General features: G+C 42.0%; 1 protein-coding gene across 2 annotated transcripts in view; it reads right to left on the bottom strand.

Moving 5' to 3' along the window:
* LOC146992621 (spectrin beta chain, non-erythrocytic 1-like) overlaps positions 1-24,846 on the bottom strand; it is an 81,962-nt gene that overhangs the window by 49,125 nt on the left and 7,991 nt on the right. Inside the window, exons 2-8 of one of the 2 annotated variants that reach the window (XM_085787710.1) lie at positions 18,586-18,801; positions 10,238-10,389; positions 7,313-7,486; positions 5,127-5,218; positions 4,043-4,123; positions 3,276-3,391; positions 2,523-2,635 (exon numbers count right to left, since the gene is read on the bottom strand). In XM_085787710.1, the coding sequence (XP_085643836.1) occupies positions 2,523-2,635; positions 3,276-3,391; positions 4,043-4,123; positions 5,127-5,218; positions 7,313-7,486; positions 10,238-10,389; positions 18,586-18,739 (882 nt within the window). In that variant the 5' untranslated portion in view covers positions 18,740-18,801. Of the gene's footprint in view, positions 1-2,522; positions 2,636-3,275; positions 3,392-4,042; positions 4,124-5,126; positions 5,219-7,312; positions 7,487-10,237; positions 10,390-14,425; positions 14,558-18,585; positions 18,802-24,846 lie in introns of those variants that run through there. The other variant, XM_085787720.1, reaches the window with a different exon arrangement.

The following is a 24,846-nucleotide window of genomic DNA, read 5'->3' as shown; positions in this document are numbered from 1 at the left end:
ACTTTATACTGGAGTATGTTCATTTATAGGCTTCTACAGTGTTTGTGTGCAGATAAATGTTAAAAATGCTAAAGACTAAAAATCGAGAAAAAATCGTAGAATCGCAATTTAAACCGAATCGCCATCCAAAAAATTGTAGAAGAATCGAATTGGGAGAAAAGCATATCGTCCCAGCCCTAGTAGGTACCATGGATACAACCATGGTAACGGCCGGTGCAGCATAGACCTACGGGTGTGTAGGTACCAACATAAAAAGAGGAGTAAAGCAATATATTAAGCGGTAATATATATATTTAAGCATCAAAGATGTTCAATCTAACCTACATAGTTTGAAACAACGTTCAAAACACACACAGCCAGTGTCACAACTAAGCATATAAAGTCCGCTAGCTTAATGCTAACGTATAATGTAAAACACCATAGACGGGCTAACAGAAATTAGCATCGCTATCCAGAGTCTGTGGTCAGTTTATAACGCTTGTTAGGAAATTTGCTCCGACGTTTGTTGTGGGAGTCTGTGGAAGCCGCGACACATTTATTTGGTAGCTACACCGGTCACTACTTCATTTATTTGGTAGCTACACCGGTCGCTACTTCATTTATTTGGTAGCTACACCGGTCGCTACTTCATTTATTTGGTAGCTACACCGGTCGCTACTGCATTTATTTGGTAGCTACACCGGTCGCTACTGCATTTATTTGGTAGCTACACCGGTCACTCTGGGCCGCTGTGGTAACGGCCATCCGTGACCGCAATGCATGATGGGATATCTTGCTCCATCAGATGTTCACTACATGTGGTGGTGAATTGTGGGATAGATTCAGTCACTATATAGTGAACATTAATAATCACTAAACATTCAGACACCACTACAACATGGCCTGGTCACTAGGGTGAAGTCAGGTAAAATGGGCCACTTTTTGGTAAACGATTAATAAGACCATCAAAAACGCTATGCATGAAATCCATTGATGTTTTTAAAAATCAACATAGGTCTCTTAAATGTTTCTGTGTGAAAAAAAATTTAAAAAGTATAATTATTTTGGAATTATGAGAGTTAAAGTATCGGGATATTCCCTCTCGAGGTACGATGAAGGTTCAGGTAAAATGGGCCAGCCGTTCAGTTAAATTGGGCCAAGAGAGAACAACACAGTCATTTTAGCAGAAATCATTTAAATTTTAATAATTAATTGACACTACTACTAAACTACAACACTAAACTTAACATTAACAGTGAATACATAAGAGGTTGAAGACATTTTTTAATCTTAAAATGCATTTTAAAATTACATGATCATGTTGTTGCTATGCTCTTTGTTAACTGACTATGTTATAGGCTCTTTTACTGTGTGTGTATGTGTGTGTGTGGCATTATAGATGCCATTTTTCCCCCCACAGTGCTAATGGCACCATAAGTGGCACTGACCAACCTTGGATATATATCTAACTTTGAACATGTTTTGCACCCTCAATTTCTGTGTAACTTCAGTGTAAGACTGTGTTTTGTATGTGGCCCATTTTAGCTGAAATGCATGGCTCAATTTACCATGATGCATTAAGGTAAATTGGGCCACCCACAAAAAATGCATTTAAATTAAAAATAAGTAAGCTTAGCAAGAATTTTGCATTCTATCCAATGGGGGGAATCACAATGTGTATTATAAATCACATTTTTTATTGTAGATCTGTTTTTTTACGGAGTTATCAACCTTATCAGTTTCAAGTGAAATTTGTTTGCCAGGCCACTTTTCGCACACTTCTCCTCAGCAGGCTGGATATAAAGCATTGTCCCATCCACAACAGCAACCAGAGACCACTCAAATCAATTGTTTTTTGTCAAGTACAGTTGTAGCAACAATTTGAAATCATTTACAGCCATTGCCTGTTAAAACTTAAAAAGCTAGGAGGCTCAAACCTTAACTGGCTCATTTTACCTGATGGCCCAATTTACCTGATGTCACCCTATATAGTGAGTAGAGGGGGATTTCGGACACAGCCCTTGTATTTGTCTTTGAGGGTTAAAAAGTTAAAATGTTAAGTTAAAGTTCATAATTTGATAATTAAGCAGGTCTAAAAAAGTACATGTGTTTTGGTTCAGAGAAACCGCGTCAGAGTGAGCGCATGCTAGTTCTCATGCAAAATGTGTAAAAGTGAGCACAGACGGCTAAACAGACTGCTAAATAATATTGTTGGACGCCTTTGCCCTGGAGAATATATATCTGTGATGAGTATAGAATGTGAATAGTGCTACATGATTGTGTATTTTTGTGGTTAAGACATGATTAGTTATGTTTACGCTGAATATACTTTGCTAGCTGTCAGTAGCCTACATGCTAACTCTTCATTTTGCTAATATATGGATGCTAATTGAAATGTATTCATACAATACTAAGTACTGTAAGTAAATCGTGTTTCTATTTGTGATCATTTCAGTTTTACGGAGGAGGAGAAATAGAAGACTCCATTAAAGGACAAGCCCCCCTCATCAGGCCCCGCCCCCTCAGGCTGTGACATCACTGACCTTCCCGATGCGCTTGCCCTCGACCTTCAGAGCCTTCATCTTGGAGAAGTAGTGGTAGTAGGTGACCACGTAGGTGATGACCGACTTCTCGTCAGGATGGTCCACGCTGATGTCTGACACACAGAAACAACACACACAGACAGTAACACATTATTATTTTTTCCTTTTTTTTTTACCACTTTTCAAGAATTTCTAAACTTTGAGAAATTTTTTATTTTATTTTTATTTTTTGGGCGTTCTTTTATGCCTTTATTTGATAGCACATAGTGAGACAGACAGGAAAGGGGGAGGGAGAGAGGGGGAATGACATGCAGGAAAGGTCTGCCCGACGCGGACTCGAACCGGCGACTGTAGCCTCTACATGGGGCGGCCGCCTCAACCACTGTGCCATGCACCGCCCCAACTTTGAGAAATTTTGACCACTTTTCCTATTATCTATTATTTACTTTTTTTCTTTTCAGAAATTTTGACCACTTTTCCTATTATCTATTTTTTAGTTTTCAGACATTTTTTGCCACTTTTTCTTCTTTTTTCATTCTTTTTTTGACATTTTTACCACTTTTTCTAGAATTTTAAAACTTTTGAAATTTTTTTACCACTTTTTCTTTTTTCCTTTTTTTTTTTTAGAAATTTTTACCACTTTTTCTAGAATTTGTTTCTAGAATATGTATCTAATCCAGGTCTAGAGGCCCAGGACCAGGTCTAATGGACCAGGTCTAGCGGTCTAGGGGTCTAAGGGTCTAGAGGTCTCACCCTCGGGGTCCAGCAGACTGGTGAGGCCCAGGTGCTGCTCGGCCAGGTTGAAGGCGTTCTGCAGGTTGTGGTGAGCGTTGGACTTCTTCAGCTTGTCAAAGTCAATCAGGTCAGGCCTAGAACACACAACACACGTTATTTACACACACACACAACTACACACACACATACATTTTACCTCTTTCCCACTGGCCAAAAAAACGGTTTAAACCGCTAACAATCGGCTTTTGGTGGCACCGAGCCGCGTCAAGCGACTCAGCAAGCGACGCGGGCTAAAACTAAAAATCTACCTATCTATCTACCTATCTACCTATCTATCTATCTATCTATCTATCTATCTATCTATCTATCTATCTATCTATCTATCTATCTATCTATCTATCTATCTATCTATCTATCTATCTACCTATCTACCTATCTATCTATCTATCGACCTATCTATCTATCTATCTATCTATCGACCTATCTATCTATCTATCTATCTATCTATCTATCTATCTATCTATCTATCTATCTATCTATCTATCTATCTATCTATCTATCTATCTATCTATCTATCCATCTACTATCCTTCTATCCATCTATCATCTATCTCCCTGCAGACTCGGCTCATGTTGGTCAATGGGAAAGGGGACAAATGCAGATTGTTAGCGGGTCGACCCGCGTTTAAAAAACCTGCGTCGACCCGCTGATTTTAGTGGGAAAATGGCTTTTATTTACACACACAATGAACCACACACACACCTACCCCCCCCCCCTCCACCTACCTGTGCTTGTGGATGAGGGCGTTGAAGGCCATCCCGTCTCTCCAGCTGGTGGTGAAGTTGTGGATGTTGACGTTTGGATACCTGAGGAACAAGGAGCAGCTGTTAACACTGAGTCTGTGTGTGTGTGTCTGTGTGTGTGTGTGTGTGGTTGTGTGTGTGTGTGTGTGTGTGTGGTTGTGTGTGTAGTAGGGGTTGTACAGACCAGTTGAGCTCGGTGTCAACTGGTCTGTGATCAGCTGGTTGTGTCAGTAGAAGAGGAAGTGAAACTGATCCTTCACTCTATAGATCTAAATGGTCAAACAAACTCTTCTAGGCAGCTTTACGTCGCCCACATCAACCTATCTATCTATCTATCTATCTATCTATCTATCTATCTATCTATCTATCTATCTATCTATCAACCACCAACCAGGATGAAGAACAGAGTCTGAGTGTGTTTGTCCTCCCTAGTTGTCTAACAGACAGCAGCTACAGTGTTTTATTCTAGAGGAGTGGATCTAACCTTCATGTATAAACTGGTTTACAGCTGCTTGTGTGTGTGCTGAACGTCACCTGCATTATTATTATTTTTTTTAGACGGCTTGCTACAAACCTTAAACATCCCATAATATGCTCGCGCTCTCAGCACCGGTACTCAAATCGTCACAAGGCAACGAAGCAGGTTGACTGGCGCTGCAGAACAGCGCTGCACAGACGAGGCTCCCATACGGAAATGATTATTGTGGTGTGTCCACTTGTTCTGTTATTGGTCAGTGAAGCTGGAGCCTAAACATTAACTTCATATTTTCAATATTTAAACTGTTTCACAATAAAATGTGAATTTAAAACATTATAGTTTCTGCCATTTATGCAGTATTTTATCAGTAATACAGTGAAAATTAGAGGAAATGTGAAATTTACTTTGCAAGTCGATTTTGGTGTGTGGCCCTACATTTTCTGCTTGCGATCCTAAAATTCCTAAAAGTCAAAAAATTCCTAAAAGTCAAAAAAGTTAGTCTGGAGCCCTGGTGTGGTTGTGTGTCTGTGTGGTTGTGTGTGTGTGTGTGTGTGGTTGTGTGTGTGTGGTTGTGTAGTGGTTGTGTACCCGGCGGTCTTCATCTGACACCAGAGCAGCAGAGCGTCTTTAGCGGATCTCTTCTCCTTGTTGTCTTCAGTCTCCACGCTGATGTCCTGGATCTACACACACACACACACACACACACACACACACACACACACACAGGCAGGCTGAGTAACCATGGCAACGGGACTAGGCTCTGTCTGATTGGCCGGGCGGAGGCAGAGCGGGAAAGAAACCCCGGCCGGCCCTGTGGGGTCGAAGGTGGTTTCCATGGCGACCAGGTCAGTAAAAGCGCCGGACTTCGACCTGAGCAGGTAAATGAGTGACATCATCACCACCAGCTGTTTGTTCAGCTGCTGCACGGGGGGGAAAACTCCCAGCATGCATCACAGCTGCTAATGCTAACGCTAGCTACTTCCTGTTCCCGCCAACTAAACATGTTACTGTTTCTACTGAGCTGCTCACTGCACAGCACAGCCCCATAGGCTATATATATCTAAACCCCAGAGGGGGGGGGTATATGTGTATGTGTGTGTGTATATATATATATATATATATAAATATAAATGTGGTCTATGCTCATTCTACCACTCTAACTGGCTAAAGGCTAATGCTAAGCTAACAGTGGTCTATGCTCATTCTACCACTCTTAAGCCAGGGACACACCGCCCCGACCGTCGGGCGTCTGCAGCTCGTCTGTTTGGTGTGTTCCTCTCCGTCGGGGAGCGTCGGGTCTTGTCGGGTCTCGTCGGGGCCGATTGAACATGCTCAGTCGGGACTCGTCGGCCGTCGGGAGAGTAGACTCGTCGGGTACTCTGATTGGCTGTGTGCTAGCTATGGCGATTCTGATTGGCGGTGCCCTAAGCGAATCAGCGCGGTGTGTGGGAGGAACGGAAGTGACCACAGTAAACAAACGGTGTCCTAGCCTGTGCTACAGTAAAAATGGTATACGAAATAAAAAGAGGAGTAAAGCAATATATTAAGCGGCAATATATATATATTTAAACATCAAAGATGTTCAATCAAACCCACATAGTTTGAAACAACGTTCAAAACACACACAGCTCACAACTAAGCATATAAAGCCCGCTAGCTTAATGCTAACGTGTAATGTAAAACACCATAGACGAGCTAACAGAAATTAGCATCGGCTATCGCCAATTCGCGGCAACCGAGCCACAGCAGTAAGCTGCTAAAAACTGTTTTAATTTCGGCTTTAGCGCTGTTAACACGTGGCTGGTTAAATTGTTTTGGGGAGATTAATGTTGTCTCATTGATGAAATTAACTGTGGCAGTGGCATTAGTTTGTTTGAATGAACAGTGAGCAGAGCTGCCCCTGGTCTGTATTGGTCTGTATTTCTATGAGGGAGTCCTCGCCACTCAGTCGCTCTGGTCGGCAGTCGGGGCAGTCACAGTGTGTTTCACTTTTTCCTTTCTCCCGACGAGAGGCGACAGACTCGTCGGCCAAAGCCGTCGGCGTCGGGACGCGTCGGGAAGCGTCGTGGCGGTGTGTCAGGGGCTTAAGGGCCGTTGTCCCCCCTTAGAGTGGTAGAATGAGCATAGACCACGGACTGGAGTGATATATAGCTTTTATAAAACGGTTACCAATAATGACAATATGAAAGAGGGATACGCATCAATTTCATGTAGTTTTATTCAACCATTTGAGGAAAAGACTCGCACACTGATCCAAAATGGAAATGTCCACCAGAGATTAACGGATGCAACAAAGAAAAAAAGTGCAACCATGGTGATAAAATAAAATAAAATAAAGAAACAAAAAATGTGTTGCTTTATTTTATTTTATCACCATGGTTGCACTTTTTTGTTGTTTGATGGACCATTAAATCTTTGTTGCATCCGTTAATCTCTGGTGGACATTGCTATTTTTTGATCAGTGTGCGAGTCTTTTCCTCCTGTTGCTCTCAGATGTTTGTTATAATTATTTGTTAATATACGCACCTGAAAACAGGATCTTTTCTGGACAGTGAGCAAGAGCGCAAACACCTTTTCTCTTTCTTGTTTTATTCAACCAGAAATACATATTATCCAATAAAAATCTGTTCCCAGCTGTCCAGACGTTAGCTCCAAGTAGCTCTGCATCTGGTCATCTGGTATATGCTCATTATACCATGGCTAACAACCAATCAGATCGCCGGATTTCACCTTTACGTTTTATAAATGTATATATATATGTGTGTGTGTGTTACCTGGAAGCGGAGGATGATGGTCCAGATCAGACCCAGTGTGAGTCTGTGGTTCCCGTCTACGATGTCGTGTGAGCCCATGTTCTCCAGGTGAACCCGCTGCTCCTTCAGGAACTGCAGAGCCTTGTCCACGTTCTCCAGACAGTGGATACGCATCCGCCCTTTAGTCGGCTTCGGCTGCAGAGAGGGGGGGGGGGTGTTGTTTATAATATATACATCTATATTTTATAGTTAGGTGTTCATGTTTCATGCCCCATGGCTCCAGTGAAGTCACAACAGACTAAACCTTTCAGTTTAGTTAGTTTTAGTTTATTTAGTTTAGTTTAGTTTAGTTTAGTTTAGTTTAGTTTAGTTTTAGTTTATTTAGTTTAGTTTAGTTTAGTTTAGTTTAGTTTATTTAGTTTAGTTTAGTTTAGTTTTAGTTTATTTAGTTTAGTTTAGTTTAGTTTAGTTTAGTTTAGTTTAGTTTAGTTTTAGTTTATTTAGTTTAGTTTAGTTTAGTTTAGTTTAGTTTAGTTTAGTTTAGTTTAGTTTAGTTTAGTTTAGTTTTAGTTTTAGTTTTAGTTTAGTTTAGTTTAGTTTAAGTTTATTTCGGACATGTTAAAAGAAATAAAACATAATACAGAAATGGACAGACATAACAAATAAAAACTTTGCAAAGACAACATATAGATTTTTTGTTTGATTTTCGCGCAATTTGCGGAGCCGTGAACTGGGCGTCAATGCAAATCGCGCGAGATTCCGGCAGAGCAACACTGGGAGCTTCCGCTACAAACAAGCTTAAAATATAGACTTATTTCATTTTTTTTGGGACAATTTTCGCATTTCGGGGCTTCAATACCAGAGGGACATTACATACCAGCAGCATGGAGGTATTTGGATGTTTTTTGGTGTGTCTTTTTGTTATGAAGACAGTTGGTATCCATTTGCAACCGTTATATGGACATGCACTGCTACGCCGAGACCCCCTGTAACTCAGAGAAGCCACGGAGGACTCTGAAACTTCTCCCAGCCCTTAGTCCACATGAGGGGGAGGAGATAATTTCAATTTTGAGTGAACTATCCCTTTCATAGAGCTCAAACCCTAATGTAATAAAAAATAAAAATAAAACTGATCATTTGACGCCTCACGTTGAAAAACAAAGAGCAGAGAAACAATGGGAGAGGAAGTGCAGCAGGAAGTAGGACACACCTGCACCGGCTGCTGCCACGGCAACACTGCAAAAACTCTACATCTCACCAAGAATATTTGTCTTATTTCTAGTCAAAACAAATCTCATTCTACTTAAAATAAGACTCATCACATTAAAAAGCAGCTTGTTTTTAGACACTTTTTACGTCTTTCAAGCAGATTTTAACTTGAAATAAGTAGAAAAATCTGATAGTGGAGCAAGTTTTTCTTTCTTATTACAAACACAAAAAACTTGCTTTCACTGGCAGATTTTTCTACTTATTTCAAGTGAAAATTAGTTTGAAACAAGTTCATTTTTAGGTGATGAGTCTTATTTTAAGTGGAAAGAGATTAGTTTTGACTAGAAATGAGACATTTTGACAAGAAATAAGACAAATATTCTTGGAAAGATTTTGAATTTTGCAGTGTAGCTACTGTATAAACTAGTGGTGAAGTCAAACACACACACACACTGCAAAAACTCAAAATCTTACCAAGAATATTTGTCTTATTTCTAGTCAAAACTAATCTCATTATACGTAAAATCACATAAAAAGCAGCTTATTTTTTGACAATTTTTACTTATTTCAAGCATTTTTTTTTACTTGAAATAAGTAGAAAAATCTGATAGTGGAGCAAGTTTTTCTTCCTTATTACAAGCACAAAAAACTTTTCTACTTATTTCAAGTGAAAATTAGTTTGAAACAAGTGAAAATGATCTAAAAACAAGTTAATTTTTAGGTGACGAGTCTTATTTTAAGTGGAAAGAGATTAGTTTTGACTAGAAATGAGACATTTTGACTAGAAATAAGACAAATATTCTTGGAAAGATTTTGAGTTTTGCAGTGCAGCTACTGCAAAAACTCAAAATCTTTCCAAGAATATTTGTCTTATTTCTTGTCAAAATGTAATTCCTAATTTCAAAACTAATCTAATTCTACTTAAAATCAGACTCTTCACATAAAAAGTAGTTTGTTTTTAGACACTTTTTACTTCTTTCAAGCAGATTTTCACTTGAAATAAGTAGAAAAATCTGATAGTGGAGCAAGTTTTTCTTTCTTATTACAAACACAAAAAACCTGCTTTCGCTGGCAGATTTCTGTAGCCTGACTCTCGCCAGACCCTTGTAGTTCCGCAAAGCTACGCTGAGCTCCACACAAGGGTCTGGGACTGCTCCATAGGCGATTCATTTCAGAAGGCGGGGCCTTGTAAAAAAAATCTTGTATGTGATTGGATAAACCACTTGTCCGTTATCTTGAATGACGTGCTACTTCAGCCACTCACTGCGAGCCGCCATTGTTGTTTGACTCAAACAGTCACTTCAGCGCTACGTCACACCTCAGAAAGTCCCGCCCGGTGATCCTGATTGGTTCATTATTTTTTGCTCCGGGGAAGAAGTTTGCATTGGCCTCGAGTCCAGACCCTTGTGCGAAGCTGAGCGTAGCGCCTCTGGCGTAGCTTTGCGGAACTACAAGGGTCTGGCGAGATTTTTCTACTTATTTCAAGTGAAAATTAGTTTGAAACAAGTGAAAATGATCTAAAAACAAGTTAATTTTTCGTATTTTAAGTGGAAAGAGATTAGTTTTGACTAGAAATGAGACATTTTGACAACAAGAAATAAGACAAATATTCTTGGAAAGATTTGGAGTTTTTGCAGTGCAACAAGACAGTGTGTGTGTGTGTGTGTGTGTGCGTGCGTGCGTGCGTGCGTGTGTGCGTGTGTGTGTGTGTGTGTGCGTGTGTGTGTGTGTACGTACCAGCCTCTCCCCTGACAGCACCTCCAGCAGCTTGATGAGCATGCGTCCGTCCCTCAGGTCCATGTACAGGTCTGTGATCCTGCAGGAGACTCTGGACAGGTGGGAGTTCACCCACTTGGTGAAGGTCTTCTTCTGCACCGCCTCGCGCTCATCTGCACACACACACACACAGAGACACACACACAGATCAATAAACACAGTATCTGTTAGGGGTGGGAGAAAAAAATCGATTCACATAAATATCGCAATATCCTTTTTGACGATTTTTAATGTGCATTTGTTGGCCTTTTTTACATCCAGAGAGTCCAGGTTTTGAAAAGGGTTTAAGTTCACTTTATAATGGAGTATGTTCATTTAGAGGCTCCTACAGTGTTTGTGTGCAGATAAATGTTAAAAATGCTAAAGACTAAAAATCGAGTGTTCATTCATAGTATTTATAGTATTAATTAGGGGTGTGCCAAAAAAATGGATTCACATAAGAATCGCAATTCTCATTAAATACGATTCAGAATCGATATAAAATGTCCCAAAATTGATCTTAAAGGGATAGTTCACTAAGGGCTGGGAGAGGACGGACCCTGGTTCGCACCCAAGAGAAGAGGAGCTTTGAGAAGCTTCTGCTACAAACAAGCTTAAAATATAGACTTATTTAACTTTTTTCGGGACAATTTCTCATGTCGGGGCTTCAATACCAGAGGGACATTACATACGAGCATCATGGAGGTATCTGGATGTTTTTTGGTGTGTCTTTTTGTTACGAAGACAGTTGGTATCCATTTGCAACCGTCATATGGACATGCACTGCTACGCCGAGACCCCCTGTAACTCAGAGAAGCCACGGAGGACTCTGAAACTTCTCCCAGCCCTTAGTCCACATGAGGGGGAGGAAATTTCAATTTTGGGTGAACTATCCCTTTAAAAAATGAAAAAATGAAACAATGAAACAAATTCTAAGGAAAATCCATTTCCTTAGAATTTAAAAGGCAGCATGTTTAACTGCACTATTGTTTTTAAATAAAGAGGCACTTCAATATGTGATACTGTTTTTATGCAACAACTTCAATAATTCCATCTCAGCATGGATACATGTTTAAAACTCAGTAAATGTGAAAAAGTTCTGTTCGTTCTGTCTTGTAAAGCAGACTGGAACCTAAATCCTGAGATAGTAAAAGATTCCCACTCCTAGTATTAAAGTCAGTATCTGTGTGTATTTATAGTATTCTCAGTAATCTGTGTGTTGTTCTCCTCTGGGTTGTCCTGCTCTGTGACCTTTGACCCAGAGGAAACAGGATGTGAGAGCCAATCAGCAGCCGGCGCTCCTCAGACAATCACAGCAGCGTTTCAAGGGCTTTTACTGCAGCGGGGCAACCAGCGGGGCTTTTACTGCAGCGGGGCAACCACTTCCTGTCTGGACCCAGTATGACATCATCAACCAGCAGGCTTCAGGCCCCGCCCCCTGACAGAGATCTGACCCTCTGATTGGTCGATCAAAACCGGCTCGCTCTGACCTCACAGGAAGTCCCTACAGGGCCAGGTTTTAATCCCGTTTCAATCCCGTTTCAATCCCGTTTTAGTCCCGTTTTAATCCCGTTTTAGTCCTGGTCCCGTTTTAATCCCGTTTTAGTCCTGGTCCCGTTTTAATCCCGTTTTAGTCCTGGTCCCGTTTCAGTCCCATTTTAGTCCAGTTTCAGTCCCGTTTCAGTCCCGTTTTAGTCCCGTTTTAATCCCGTTTTAGTCCCGGTTCAGTCCCGTTTTAGTCCCGTTTTAGTCCCGTTTCAGTCCCATTTCAGTCCCGTTTCAGTCCTGTTTTAGTCCTCGTCCCGTTTCAGTCCCGTTTCAGTCCTGTTTTAGTCCTGTTTCAGTCCCGTTTTAGTCCCATTTTAGTCCTCATCCCGTTTCAGTCCCGTTTTAGTCCCATTTCAGTCCTCATCCCGTTTTAGTCCCGTTTTAGTCTTGTTTTAGTCCAGTTTCAGTCCTCATCCCGTTTTAGTCCTGTTTTAGTCCTCATCCCGTTTCAGTCCCATTTTAGTCCTGTTTCAGTCCCGTTTTAGTCCCATTTTAGTCCTCATCCCGTTTCAGTCCCATTTTAGTCCTGTTTCAGTCCCGTTTTAGTCCCATTTTAGTCCTCATCCCGTTTCAGTCCCGTTTTAGTCCCATTTCAGTCCTCATCCCGTTTTAGTCCCGTTTTAGTCTTGTTTTAGTCCCGTTTCAGTCCTCATCCCGTTTTAGTCCTGTTTTAGTCCTCGTCCTGTTTTAGTCCTCGTCCTGTTTTAGTCCTGTTTTAGTCCTCGTCCTGTTTTAGTCCTGTTTTAGTCCTCATCCCGTTTAGTCCCGTTTAGTCCCGTTTAGTCCCGTTTCAGTCCCGTTTCAGTCCCGTTTTAGTCCTCGTCCCATTTTAGTCCTGTTTTAGTCCTGTTTCAGTCTTGTTTTAGTCCCGTTTTAGTCCTGTTTCAGTCTTGTTTTAGTCCTCGTCCCGTTTCAGTCCCGTTTTAGTCTTGTTTTAGACCCGTTTCAGTCCTCATCCCGTTTTAGTCCCGTTTTAGTCTTGTTTTAGTCCCGTTTCAGTCCTCATCCCGTTTTAGTCCTGTTTTAGTCCTCGTCCCGTTTTAGTCCTGTTTTAGTCCCGTTTTAGTCCTCATCCCGTTTAGTCCCGTTTCAGTCCCGTTTCAGTCCTCATCCCGTTTAGTCCCGTTTTAGTCCTGTTTCAGTCCTGTTTTAGTCCCGTTTTAGTCCTGTTTCAGTCTTGTTTTAGTCCCGTTTTAGTCCTGTTTCAGTCTTGTTTTAGTCCTCGTCCCGTTTCAGTCCTGTTTTAGTCCTGTTTCAGTCTTGTTTCAGTCCTGTTTTAGTCCTGTTTCAGTCTTGTTTCAGTCCCATTTTAGTCCCGTTTTAGTCCTCATCCCGTTTTAGTCCTGTTTCAGTCCCATTTTAGTCCCATTTCAGTCCTGTTTCAGTCCCGTTTCAGTCCTGTTTCAGTCTTGTTTCAGTCCTGTTTCAGTCCCATTTTAGTCCCGTTTTAGTCCTGTTTTAGTCCTGTTTCAGTCCTGTTTTAGTCCTCGTCCCGTTTCAGTCCCCTTTCAGTCCCGTTTTAGTCCTGTTTTAGTCCTCATCCCGTTTAGTCCCGTTTCAGTCCCGTTTCAGTCCTCATCCCGTTTAGTCCCGTTTTAGTCCCGTTTCAGTCCCGTTTTAGTCCTCGTCCCATTTTAGTCCTGTTTTAGTCCTGTTTCAGTCCTGTTTCAGTCTTGTTTTAGTCCTCATCCCGTTTCAGTCCTGTTTTAGTCCTGTTTCAGTCTTGTTTCAGTCCTGTTTTAGTCCTGTTTCAGTCTTGTTTCAGTCCCATTTTAGTCCCGTTTTAGTCCTGTTTCAGTCCCATTTTAGTCCCATTTCAGTCTTGTTTCAGTCCCGTTTCAGTCCTGTTTCAGTCTTGTTTCAGTCCTGTTTCAGTCCCATTTTAGTCCCGTTTTAGTCCTGTTTTAGTCCTGTTTCAGTCCTGTTTTAGTCCTCGTCCCGTTTCAGTCCCGTTTTAGTCCGCATCCCGTTTCAGTCCTGTTTCAGTCTTGTTTCAGTCCTGTTTTAGTCCCCTTTCAGTCCCGTTTTAGTCCCGTTTCAGTCCCGTTTTAGTCCTGTTTCAGTCCCGTTTTAGTCCTCGTCCCGTTTCAGTCCCGTTTTAGTCCGCATCCCGTTTCAGTCCTGTTTCAGTCTTGTTTCAGTCCTGTTTTAGTCCCGTTTTAGTCCCGTTTTAGTCCTGTTTTAGTCCCGTTTTAGTCCTGTTTTAGTCCCGTTTTAATCCCGTTTCAGTCTTGTTTCAGTCCTGTTTTAGTCCCGTTTTAGTCCCGGTCCTGATCCACTGTGAGACTCTGAGCTCCAGATTCAGCCCCTGGTCCAGAACCAGAACCAGAACCAGAACCAGGTCCAGGTCCAGCTGGTCGTCACGACACCCGGACATCAGAACTTCCTGTCTGTCAAGACTGCGTCTCCATGGCAACAAGGGTCTCCTCCTCCTCCTCCTCTCAGCTTCAGTGACCACGAGGATCCGACGACTATCAACCCGCCGCCACCGCCGCCCGCACAAAGTCCACACACACACACACACACACTGACACACACACACACACACACACACACTGACACACACACTGACACACACACACACACACACACACACACACACACAGACACACACTCTCCTACCTTGCAGCTGTTTGAAGCGACCCTCCAGCTGACTGTAGTTGACCTGCAGCTCGGCCGACGCCCACTCCTCCATCACTGCCTCCGCTCTTCACACACACACACACACACACACACACACACACACACACACCACAACACAAACACACACACGGAGGCCCAGACTAGCAGAGGACACACTCAGATCCGGGTCATGGTCTCCGATGACGACCACAACGACGACGTTAATAAAAGGTTCAGTTCAGTTCAACTCGTCTCATCCAAAAACGAAAAACAAGGAGAAGCTTCAGATCCACAGAGTGTCCTCGAACGCACCGCCAGGTAGCCAGGTAGTCTCACACACACACACACACAGAGACAGAGACAGAGAGACAAACGTCCTCGTCCTCGTGTCGTCGGGACAACACAGACCAGAGTCCAGAGGTCGACACACACACAGACACACACACACGCAGCGTCTCAGAGAGTGTGTGTTTCCGGCCCTGCCCAGCACTCAACCATCAGCAGCTACACACACACACACACACACATTTACACACATTTACACACACACTGATCTAAACTGATCCTCCTGCTGCTGCTGCTCTGTCTTCCTGCCCCCTAACCCCCTGCACATACACACATACACACATATAAACACACACACAGACACACACAGCAAATAAAAGCGGGAGGAGGAAACACACCCCTAAGAAACACACTGTTAAAAATTAAGCTGCAGGTTTACAAGCTGACTGAGTGGGCGGAGCCATGTTGAGGAAGTGGGCGGAGCTCTGTAGGCAGTCTGTCAGGTGTGTGTGTGTGTGTGTGTGTAGAAATGTCTTTATTAGGACGAACCCCTTCAGATGTATCATCTTGTTTTCCAGCTGCCTGAACAAGAGGTGATTGTAATGCACCGAGGCGTTTGTCTTTGACAAAATTTTGTCAAATGGTTGTTTCTGTAAGAGGAACGAGTTACCACCACACATCAGAAACTGTGACAACTACTTACTCTTTAAAAAAAATCTCAAACATTGGTTAAAAACAAAGCAGACATGTACTCATATAGCTTAAATACTGTTTAATCTGATGTCTGTTCCCGGGGCATGTATGGTATATTGTAGGGTTCCTACACATTTGAAATTTCCAAACTCCATACTTTTTCCAGACCCTAATTTCCAGACTTCTCGGTGAAAAAAAATCTAATAATTTGTGATATTTGAGTAAATAGTTGTGGTTCATGTAAATAAAACATGCAAGTAATCATTTGTTTTCATTATTCTGAATGTGTATGCCATTATGTAACCAAATAATTTCCAGGAAATTATAGCTAGATACAATAGCGCATACAAAATAATTAACTCAACTCTTCTTCAGATAAGACCAAACACAGATAGGCTAAGTGTTAAGATAAATATATATTTCCATACACTAGTTTCCATTTTCCATACTTTTCCAGACCTGGAAATGTATATAATCAAATTCCATACCTTTCCATACTTTCCATACTTGCGTAGGAACCCTGTCTTTAACTGTGGGTTAAAATTGTCTGTTCTTATTTTGTTTGTTTGCGTCTGTTTTGCCTTGGTATTGTCTGTCTGTGTTTGGTCTTGTAATTGTCGACTGTATGACTTCATTCGTCATCACAAGGTTTTAAAGTCTTCTGTGTTCATGTCTTTTAGAAACCTGCCTTGGGCCCCATCGTTTGCTCTTCTTCTGGCACGCAGGTCAGTTTTGCTCAGGTGGAAAGGAACTCACCTTCCGTCACACACTCCCAGTGGCTACAGGACCTCATGTCTCGCCTAAAGTTAGAAAAAAATACGCTGCTCTATTCGTAAATCAGAACAAAAGTTTTATAGGATATGGGCACAGCTTCTTGTTTATTTTCAAAGACCTGATGTTATAATTGAACCGTGATACTCCCAACACTGCCCTTGATATTCCAGCACTAAGACCCACAGACCAGGCTCCCAAAATGGAGCTACTGTACCTTTATAGCAGTTGTCCTACTGTGATTTCCTATTGTGTATATATACCACTATTGTTTCATTCATACGTGTATTATTTGCATTCCTTTACATATACTTGTGTCTATGTTTGTTTTATTTTATTTTTGTTTGTTTCTTTAGTGTCTGTTTTTTTGTTTTTTTTCTGTTTTGTTTTTCTTTGAGTGGAGGGGTGGGGTGGGTTTGAACATGCAACACTGTGACTACCTCTAAAGACTATCCTGTACACTTGTCAATACCTGCATAAAAAATCAATAAAAAGAATTTGAAAAGAAACCTGCCTTGGGACTGCAGCTGCTAAGTCCGGCACATTTACACTGATGCTTAATGCGTCAGTGTTGATCAATGTGCACAGTCCCAATTCAATAAATAAAGAAATGAAATGAAATGAAATGAAATGCTGCTCCACAGACCAGAAAGAAGAGGGGAGGGGTTCTACTGTTTCTACTGTCTCTACTGTCTAGTCACATGACCGTGTCCTCGTGTCTCTGCTGTGACGTGTGATTGACGAGTGTCACTCAGAAACTTTTTACAGTGTGAAGCCAAACCAACCGACCAATGGCCTGGCAGCTTGACCATGATGTCATGAGCTCTGTGTGTGTGTGTGTGTGTGTGTGGGGGGGGGGGTGGGGGGGCTTCCCTCCATTGTCCCACCACATTCCTGAGTGAAGGAGAGGAAATAAGAAACAAACATCCTGCACAGGAATGACCTCACACCGGTCTCCATGGTAACCACCCGGCAACCACAACCACCGAGCGGTTCACGTATCCATGTGGTCACCTCCACCCCAACTGATGGTGTTTTAAGGTGGACGTTTTTAAGGTGGACTGTGAAGTGGTTCTCAACCAGGGGGTCCGTGAAAATATCCGCCGAACCTTCCAACCCGGCCAAAGAGTTGTGTTCAACAACATATGAGCGGGACTAAGAACGTAGTTATTTGGCTCCTGTTTTTGCTGCTTGTGGCTTTATGGCTTCTTGACCATTAGTCAATTAGTCATTTGCATATTTAAATTCATTTTCCAAGAAACTTGTAATATAAAAAATGTTACTTTTCATGTATACTTTCATTGTGTAAAGTTTCATTGTGGTAGGAGTAAAGGAAAAAAAACAAGCCTATTCGGGTGTATTTTGGGCATATTCCATTAGTGTATTGCTCATTTGCATATTCAAATTCATTTTCAAAATAACTTGTAATATAAAAAATGTTACTTTTCATGAATACTTTCATTGTGTAAAGTTTCATTGTGATAGCAGTAAAGGAGAACAATAGCCCCATTGTGGTGTGTTGTATTGGCACCATAGACTTTATACAGTAAATCAATGTTGGATTGATGAGAATTAAACATATTTCTCCAACTAGGATTTCTTAGGACTTTTAGTTTGTTGTTCTGGACACCTCATAGAAATGATGTATGGTGAAAAACATTCTGGTACAATTAGTTCTGTTTCTGGGTCCAGAATGAGCTGGATGGCCTGGACTAGTAGTGGACTGTTACATCTGACTGTGTTAAGGTGGACTAAGAGGCTCCTACCTGCCAGAGCCTTGATGCTGTGTTAAGGTGGACTGTTTTTAAGGTGGACTGGTCCTACCTGCCAGGGCCTTGATGCTATGTTAAGGCGGACTGTTTTTAAGGTGGACTAACCTGCCAGGGCCTTGATGCTGTGTTAAGGTGTTGGACTGTGTTAAGGTGGAGTGTTTTTAAGGTGGACTGACCTGCCAGAGCCTTGATGCTGTGTTAAGGTGGTTATGTGTTAAGGTGGACTGTTTTTAAGGTGGACTGACCTGCCAGAGCCTTGATGCTGTGTTAAGGTGGACTGTTTTTAAGGTGGACTGACCTGCCAGAGCCTTGATGCTGTGTTAAGGTGTTGGACTGTGTTAAGGTGGACTGTATTTAAGGCGGACTGGTCCTACCTGCCAGGGCCTTGATGCTGTATTAAGGTGGACTGTATTTAAGGCGGACTGGTCCTACCTGCCAGGGCCTTGATGCTGTGTTAAGGTGGTATGTGTTAAGGTGGACTGTTTTTAAGGTGGACTGACCTGCCAGGGCCTTGATGCTGTGTTAAGGTGTTGGACTGTGTTAAGGTGGACTGTTCTTAAGGTGGACTGACCTGCCAGGGCCTTGATGCTGTGTTAAGGTGGTATGTGTTAAGGTGGACTGTTCTTAAGGTGGACTGACCTGCCAGGGCCTTGATGCGCGAGCGCTCGAAGAGCCGGGCCGAGCTGTTCTCATTGTCCCAGTCGTCGTCCCAGCGGTTGTTGACGGTGTCGCTGCTGCTGTACTGCTGCTGCAGCTCCATGTGCTCCAACTCGGCCGCCACCGTCGTCATCATGACCTCTGACCTCTGATGATGTCAGCGGGGACACGTCCTCATCGGCAGCTTCAGGCCCACACCTGAGGAGGGACGGAGAGAGGGACGGACAGGAAGTCAGCAGCAATAACAACCTGGAGTAGTAGTATTACAGTGTATAAACACAGATCAATTAGATTAGAAAACTTTATTGATCCCCATGGGGAAACTGCTTTGCCCCCCAAGAAAAACACAAACATCCACTTAAATACAAACATTTCCATACCCATAGGCGGCCTTACCTATGTTTCAACCGTTTCAACTGAAACGGGCCCCAGCCACCAGGGGGGCCCCAGCTGCCAGCCACCAAGTAAAAGACAGAACAATAATTCATAGGTTTCACCTTAACATACACACACACACACACAGGCCTACATCCACCACACACACAAACAGCTCTGTCCACCGTGCGGTCACACACTCGACCCCTGATCCGCTCTACAACCACTGATGCGCGTGTCATGCCACACCGCGACTGTAGCCTACTAATCGCTCCTAATTAATAATACGGCAGGAAATATCAATAACAACGTAGCTTACCTTTGAAAACGGCCGCAAACTATCAATAGACCCTTGTTTTCCCTCTCCCAGTATTATTCCTTTTCTCTTAGTGTTTGTTTTTCCTGCTTTCCTCCTGACGTGCGCCCAGTTGCGTAGCCTGATGATCGACGTCTGTCAATCACTTTCCTCCTCTTTTCTTTTTTTCCTCGGGTTAAAATGCCTCCAAACAGGCGATCTATGAGTACATCCTAACTTAACAGAGAAATAAAACACAGCGAGAGTACAGCTAAAATGTGATATTATTGGCAGCTTATTTACAGATTGTAATAATGGAGGAGACAGCTGTCTGTCTGCTGCTCCAGCACCGCAGCACCGACAGGATCAGCACCTGTAGACGTCTGTCTGTCCGCATCGTCCTTTCCTTGTCCGTGGTGCTGAAATAACGCGGAGCACTTTGCTCTCATTACTTTTGTTGCCAATTTAAATTCAGAATATTGTTAAAGCCTGTAGTTTTTGATTGTGTTAAGATTCCTGTTCATGTTTTGATGAAAACCAACTTCAGTCCTGGTTTTTTCTGCTAAGTCCTGGTTTCTTGCCCTGGTAGTGATTTTAACACTCAATGTGTTGTGCGTACCTGTGATGCATGGATAGTGCGTTTACTGCGTCCTTTCAGGGTTTAAAGCATCAGCGACACATGGGCACATAGCTGGCAAATATGTTTAACAGGGTAGGGCCTCATATGAAATATTGAAACGGGCCCCCAGATGTCTAAGGCCGCCACTGTCCATACCATTGCACAAAACTTATCAACATGATTGGATACTTCATTCATACGACAGAGTAGCTGCTCAAAGCAACTGATTTAAATTCATATTAATATTAATATTAATATAGGCAAGGATCAATAAATAAGTATACACCTCCAGAAGATGAAAACAACAACAACAACAACAACAGACAACCGCTATTTGTGGTATAAATATCTGAGCTGCAGGAACAAAGGAGCGTCTAAGTCGTTCAGTATACTGATGATGAATATCAATGTTTCTTCATGCTAAGTGTTATTATTGATTATGTATCGATCAGCTGGAGACGAAACAGATCAAACTACATTTCCCAGAATTCACAGCGACAATAACAACAGGTCACAGAGTGTGTGTGTGTGTGTGTGTGTGTGTGTGTGTGTGTGAGGCAACAGCTCCGTCTGCTGGACAACACACACACACACACACAGATAAGCCTGTGTGTGGAGCAGCAGCCGAGGCTCATGGGTAACGTAGTCTTTGGAGGTTTCTCTGTCATTTATTTGCATTCACACACTCAACTTCCCAGAATCCTCTGCTGCTGCTGCTGCTCAGTGTGTGATGAGGTCAGAGGTCAGAGGTCAGAGAGAGAGCCGACTCCTCCCACCACCACCACCACCACCAGGCCGCCCATCGTCATGGAAACCGAACCAAACGCAGCAAAAAAAACGTGGCGGCGGAAAGTAAAAAACCAGAGGAAGTGTGAAGCCCCCACCCTGTTGAACAACTGGTAAATACCACCACGACACCCACCCTGACAGCTGAGCCAACACACACACACACACACACACACACACAGAGCAGACAACAGGTGTGTGTGTCAGCTGCTAACAACCAATCACACGCCCCGGAACAACAGAGGCGATAACATCACAGTGTTTCATCTCCTTCCTCCAACAACTGCTCAAACAACCTCCCAAATATTTCATGGGATGTGCCTTTAGTTGAGACGTTGGGGCTTGAAAACACAAAAAAAGTGAAACCACCCTCCAGAGTGGAAATCTTAAAGGGATAGTTCAACGTTTTTTTAAAAATTCATGCAAAACCGCTGATGCGTGTTGCCTTCAGGGACAGTTATAGATAGATAGATAGATAGATAGATAGATAGATAGATAGATAGATAGATAGATAGATAGATAGATAGATAGATAGATAGATAGATAGATAGATATACATCAATCCAAATCTAAATTTCCTTCCCTCTAAAACAACTCTGTGTGGTAACGTTGTGTTATTATCTCATAGCGTGGTGAATGTGCAGCTCACAACTTGTCCACCAGAGCGTTGTGGAGTTGTTGGATTGTGTATTTGATGAGTTTGATGATGAGGGAAACCAAGAAATCCCATAATGAGTCTCCGTAGCGTAGCTCTGAGCAGCTCACGGCTCTGCTCCGCCGTTCTAAAAACAGCTTGCACCGACAATTAAAGGTAACGAACCTACTGCTATGACTATAGGGATTATGGCAATGGGGGAATTTGACTAAATGTTGAACTATCCCTTTAACATTATAAAGCAGCTGCATGTTGTAGAGCAGATGACTCACTAGATCAGAAAGACGATGGCTGAAATGACCAATGACTGAGACATGATGAGGTGTTGTCTATGATATCTAGTCTTCTGGATGTAAAGTCCAGCCCCAGACCGGTGTTTTCTATTTCTCCTTTGTTTAACCTTTTGTATTAAAAGATGAAAATTATCTATAAATACAGAGTTAAAAAAAAAAAACCCACTGGTGAAACGTAGAGGAGGCGACTCACAGACTCTGGACTAGGGTTGCAAAATTTCGGGAATTTTCTAAGTTGGAAACTTTCCATGGGAATTAATGGGAATATATGGGAATAAATGGGAATAAATCCAAAATTTACAAAATTGAAGGTTGGCCCTTAATAGGGAACATAAATATAGTTGGAGAAAATATATTGTAGCATACTAAAACAACCAGATTTAATGCAAGTACACTTGAATATTTATGCTATTCCTCAATCACATGCACACACAATTGATTGTTCATACAAGAATTAAAACTTGATAAAGTTCTACTCACAGATAAATCTGTTGAAATGTTTTTTAATTGTATTATTTTGCATGGATGTCTGCTTATGACAAAACTAAATATTTACATTTATGTTTGGATATGATACAGTTTGTTTAAAATACCCCCAATTTCCAGTTAATTCCCAATAATTCTCATAAATTCCCATTCCCATAATTCCCATGGAAGGTTTCCAATTTGGAATATTTCCAAAATTCCCCAACTTAACTTCCCATGGAAAGTTTCTGGAAATTTACCGGAAATTTACTGGAAATTTTCCGCCCCTTTGCAACCCTACTCTGGACTGAGTCCTGATGAGGCGTCTTGATACCAGAGACTAAGTCCAGCTTCCTGCCTCATCATTACTGTCTTCAATTCACCAATCAAAAGAAATAAAATGGAGTCTTCAATCAGGCTGGGAAGTTCACGGAGAGGGAACAAAGCTAAAGTTAAAGTTGTTTTAGCTTCTCTTTTTGTGGTGTTAAAATGTGGAATAGACTAGATGAGGATATAAAAATGTGCAATAACTTAAAACTATTTAAAAGTAAGTACAAACACACACTCTTGGACAGCTATAAAGAACTGGACAGCTTTACTCTTCTTTTTATTTATATTTATAATCATGGTCTTATTTCATATTAAAGCAATAGCTATGTTTTTAATCTTCTGAATTGTATGGAACTACAGATGTATGACATGAATCCCAATGTGGCGGGGGGGCTGAACTTGATTCTCAAACTTGCACAGTATCATTATTGTTTTGTTTCTTGTTACATAGATTGTTTGTCTTTTGATGTGCTTGTTTGAGACAAATAAAAATCTAATCAAATCAAATCTAGAGGTTCACTGAAGGTAACACCAGTTCAGATGAAGGTCAACCAGTTAAACCTGCTCTCTAACCCTCCTCTCCTCCATGTGCATTAGTTTTGGAGCGGTAGGTAAGGTTATTTATCTCCAGCTCCAGAGTCTCTAGTTCTGGTTAAATCAATGACTAGTAACTAGTTCCAGGGAGAATGGAGCTTCTCTTGGCTGAAAACCAACCTTGTAAGATCAGAGCCTCCGACCCGGTGTCCCAGCTCTCGTCTCCATGGCGACACCGCCACACAAACGTAACGTGCTAAGTTACCCGTAACCCCTAATCTCTTTTTGATGACAGATGACTGATTATTGTCTATTTAACTAAACAATGGACGAATGGAGCGCTCTGCTGTTTCTGTCCCACAACAGCAGTGCATTAAAGGACAATTCCAGGCGAATTCAACTCAGGGGTGTATTTTCATATCATTTTAGGTCTAACAGAATGAATCTGAAGATTTTCAGTTTATTGTCTCCTGTTTTGCGGTAGTTGTGTCTGTCCGCGCATCGCCACGGCAGCAATGAATGGGAGTGGATGTAAGTTCTGCTGTTTAGGCTGTTTCCATCCCTCAAAGCCACAGACAGCGTCAGATGGAGACTCAAACATGCAGCCAGAAGTTTATTTACTTCAACAAGCCGACATGTTTGTAAAACTAGATCTAATTCAAAGTCTCCCGGAGTCTCACGCGAGACCCAGTTGCCGTGCTCGGTGTGTTCAGGTGCAGTGGGAAAAGCTACCGTTTGTACTTGCTTCAAGTAAAAAAAACTTCTCGGCGCATGTTTGAGTCTCCACCTGACGCTGTCTGTGGAAAAAAATGTACACGTGAAGCAAGTAAAGAGTTGATATTCCTGTGTTTATGACACAAACGGGCGCTTTTCCCACTGCACCTGAACACACCAGCACTGCAACTTGGGTCTCGCGCGAGACTCTGTGAGACTTTGAATTAGATCTAGTTTTACAAACATGTCGGCTTGTTGAAGTAAATAAACTTCTGGCTGCATGTTTGAGTCTCCATCTGACGCTGTCTGTGGCTTTGAGGGATGGAAACAGCCTAAGCAGCAGAACTTACATCCACTCCCATTCATTGCTGCCGTGGCGACGCGGGGACAGATCATAACTACCGCAAAACAGGAGACATTAAACTGAAAATCTTCAGATTCATTCTTTTAGACCTAAAATGATATGAAAATACACCCCTGAGTTGAATTAACCTGGAATTGTCCTTTAAGATACAACACATTAGGCTAATTGTTCTGAATGTGCTCTTCATTGTTGCAAAACAAGTAGCTAAACGAAAATCAAAGACATGGTGACATGACAGGTTTCATATTGACACAGTCAAATCTACTGTATTGGTGCGGTCATATGACTACCTGGCTCCATCTGATTGGACGTCGCCAGTGGCTGCATATGATTGGTGAAACACTGTCATTTGACAGAGTGTCTGTTGGAAGCAGCCGGAGAAGCAGCTTCATTAAAACAAAACAAACAGATCGCACATTGGATCAATAATAAAGTAGCGAGTATGTTTGTGTGTGTGTGTGTGTGTGTGTGTGTGTGTGTGTGTGTGTGTGTGTGTGTGTGTAAAATCGGCAAGAAAACAAAACATCACCGATCGTCCTCTTAATCGCCGATAGACGATCGGACAGCCAATCAGGACAACCCTAGTTCAGATTTAACCAGAACTAGTACTGGGAGCTAAGGGACAAACGGAGCAGAGTTAAATACACACTTTGATTATATAAAGTATCATAGTATGATCCACACATCTGTTCTTGTTATGGTTTTTAATAGGTGTGCCAAAAAATCGATTTCGCAATTCTCATTTAATACGATTCAGAATCGATGTAAAATGTCCCAAAATTGATTTAAAAAAATTAAAAAGATGAAACTAAT

Source organism: Trachurus japonicus, chromosome 1, assembly GCF_045865225.1.
Source record: "Trachurus japonicus isolate A0001 chromosome 1, Traja_1.0".
In the NCBI taxonomy this organism is placed as follows: Eukaryota; Metazoa; Chordata; class Actinopteri; order Carangiformes; family Carangidae; genus Trachurus; species Trachurus japonicus.
Note: the sequence above shows the minus strand (reverse complement) of the source record. Positions and strands in the feature narration are given on the sequence as shown.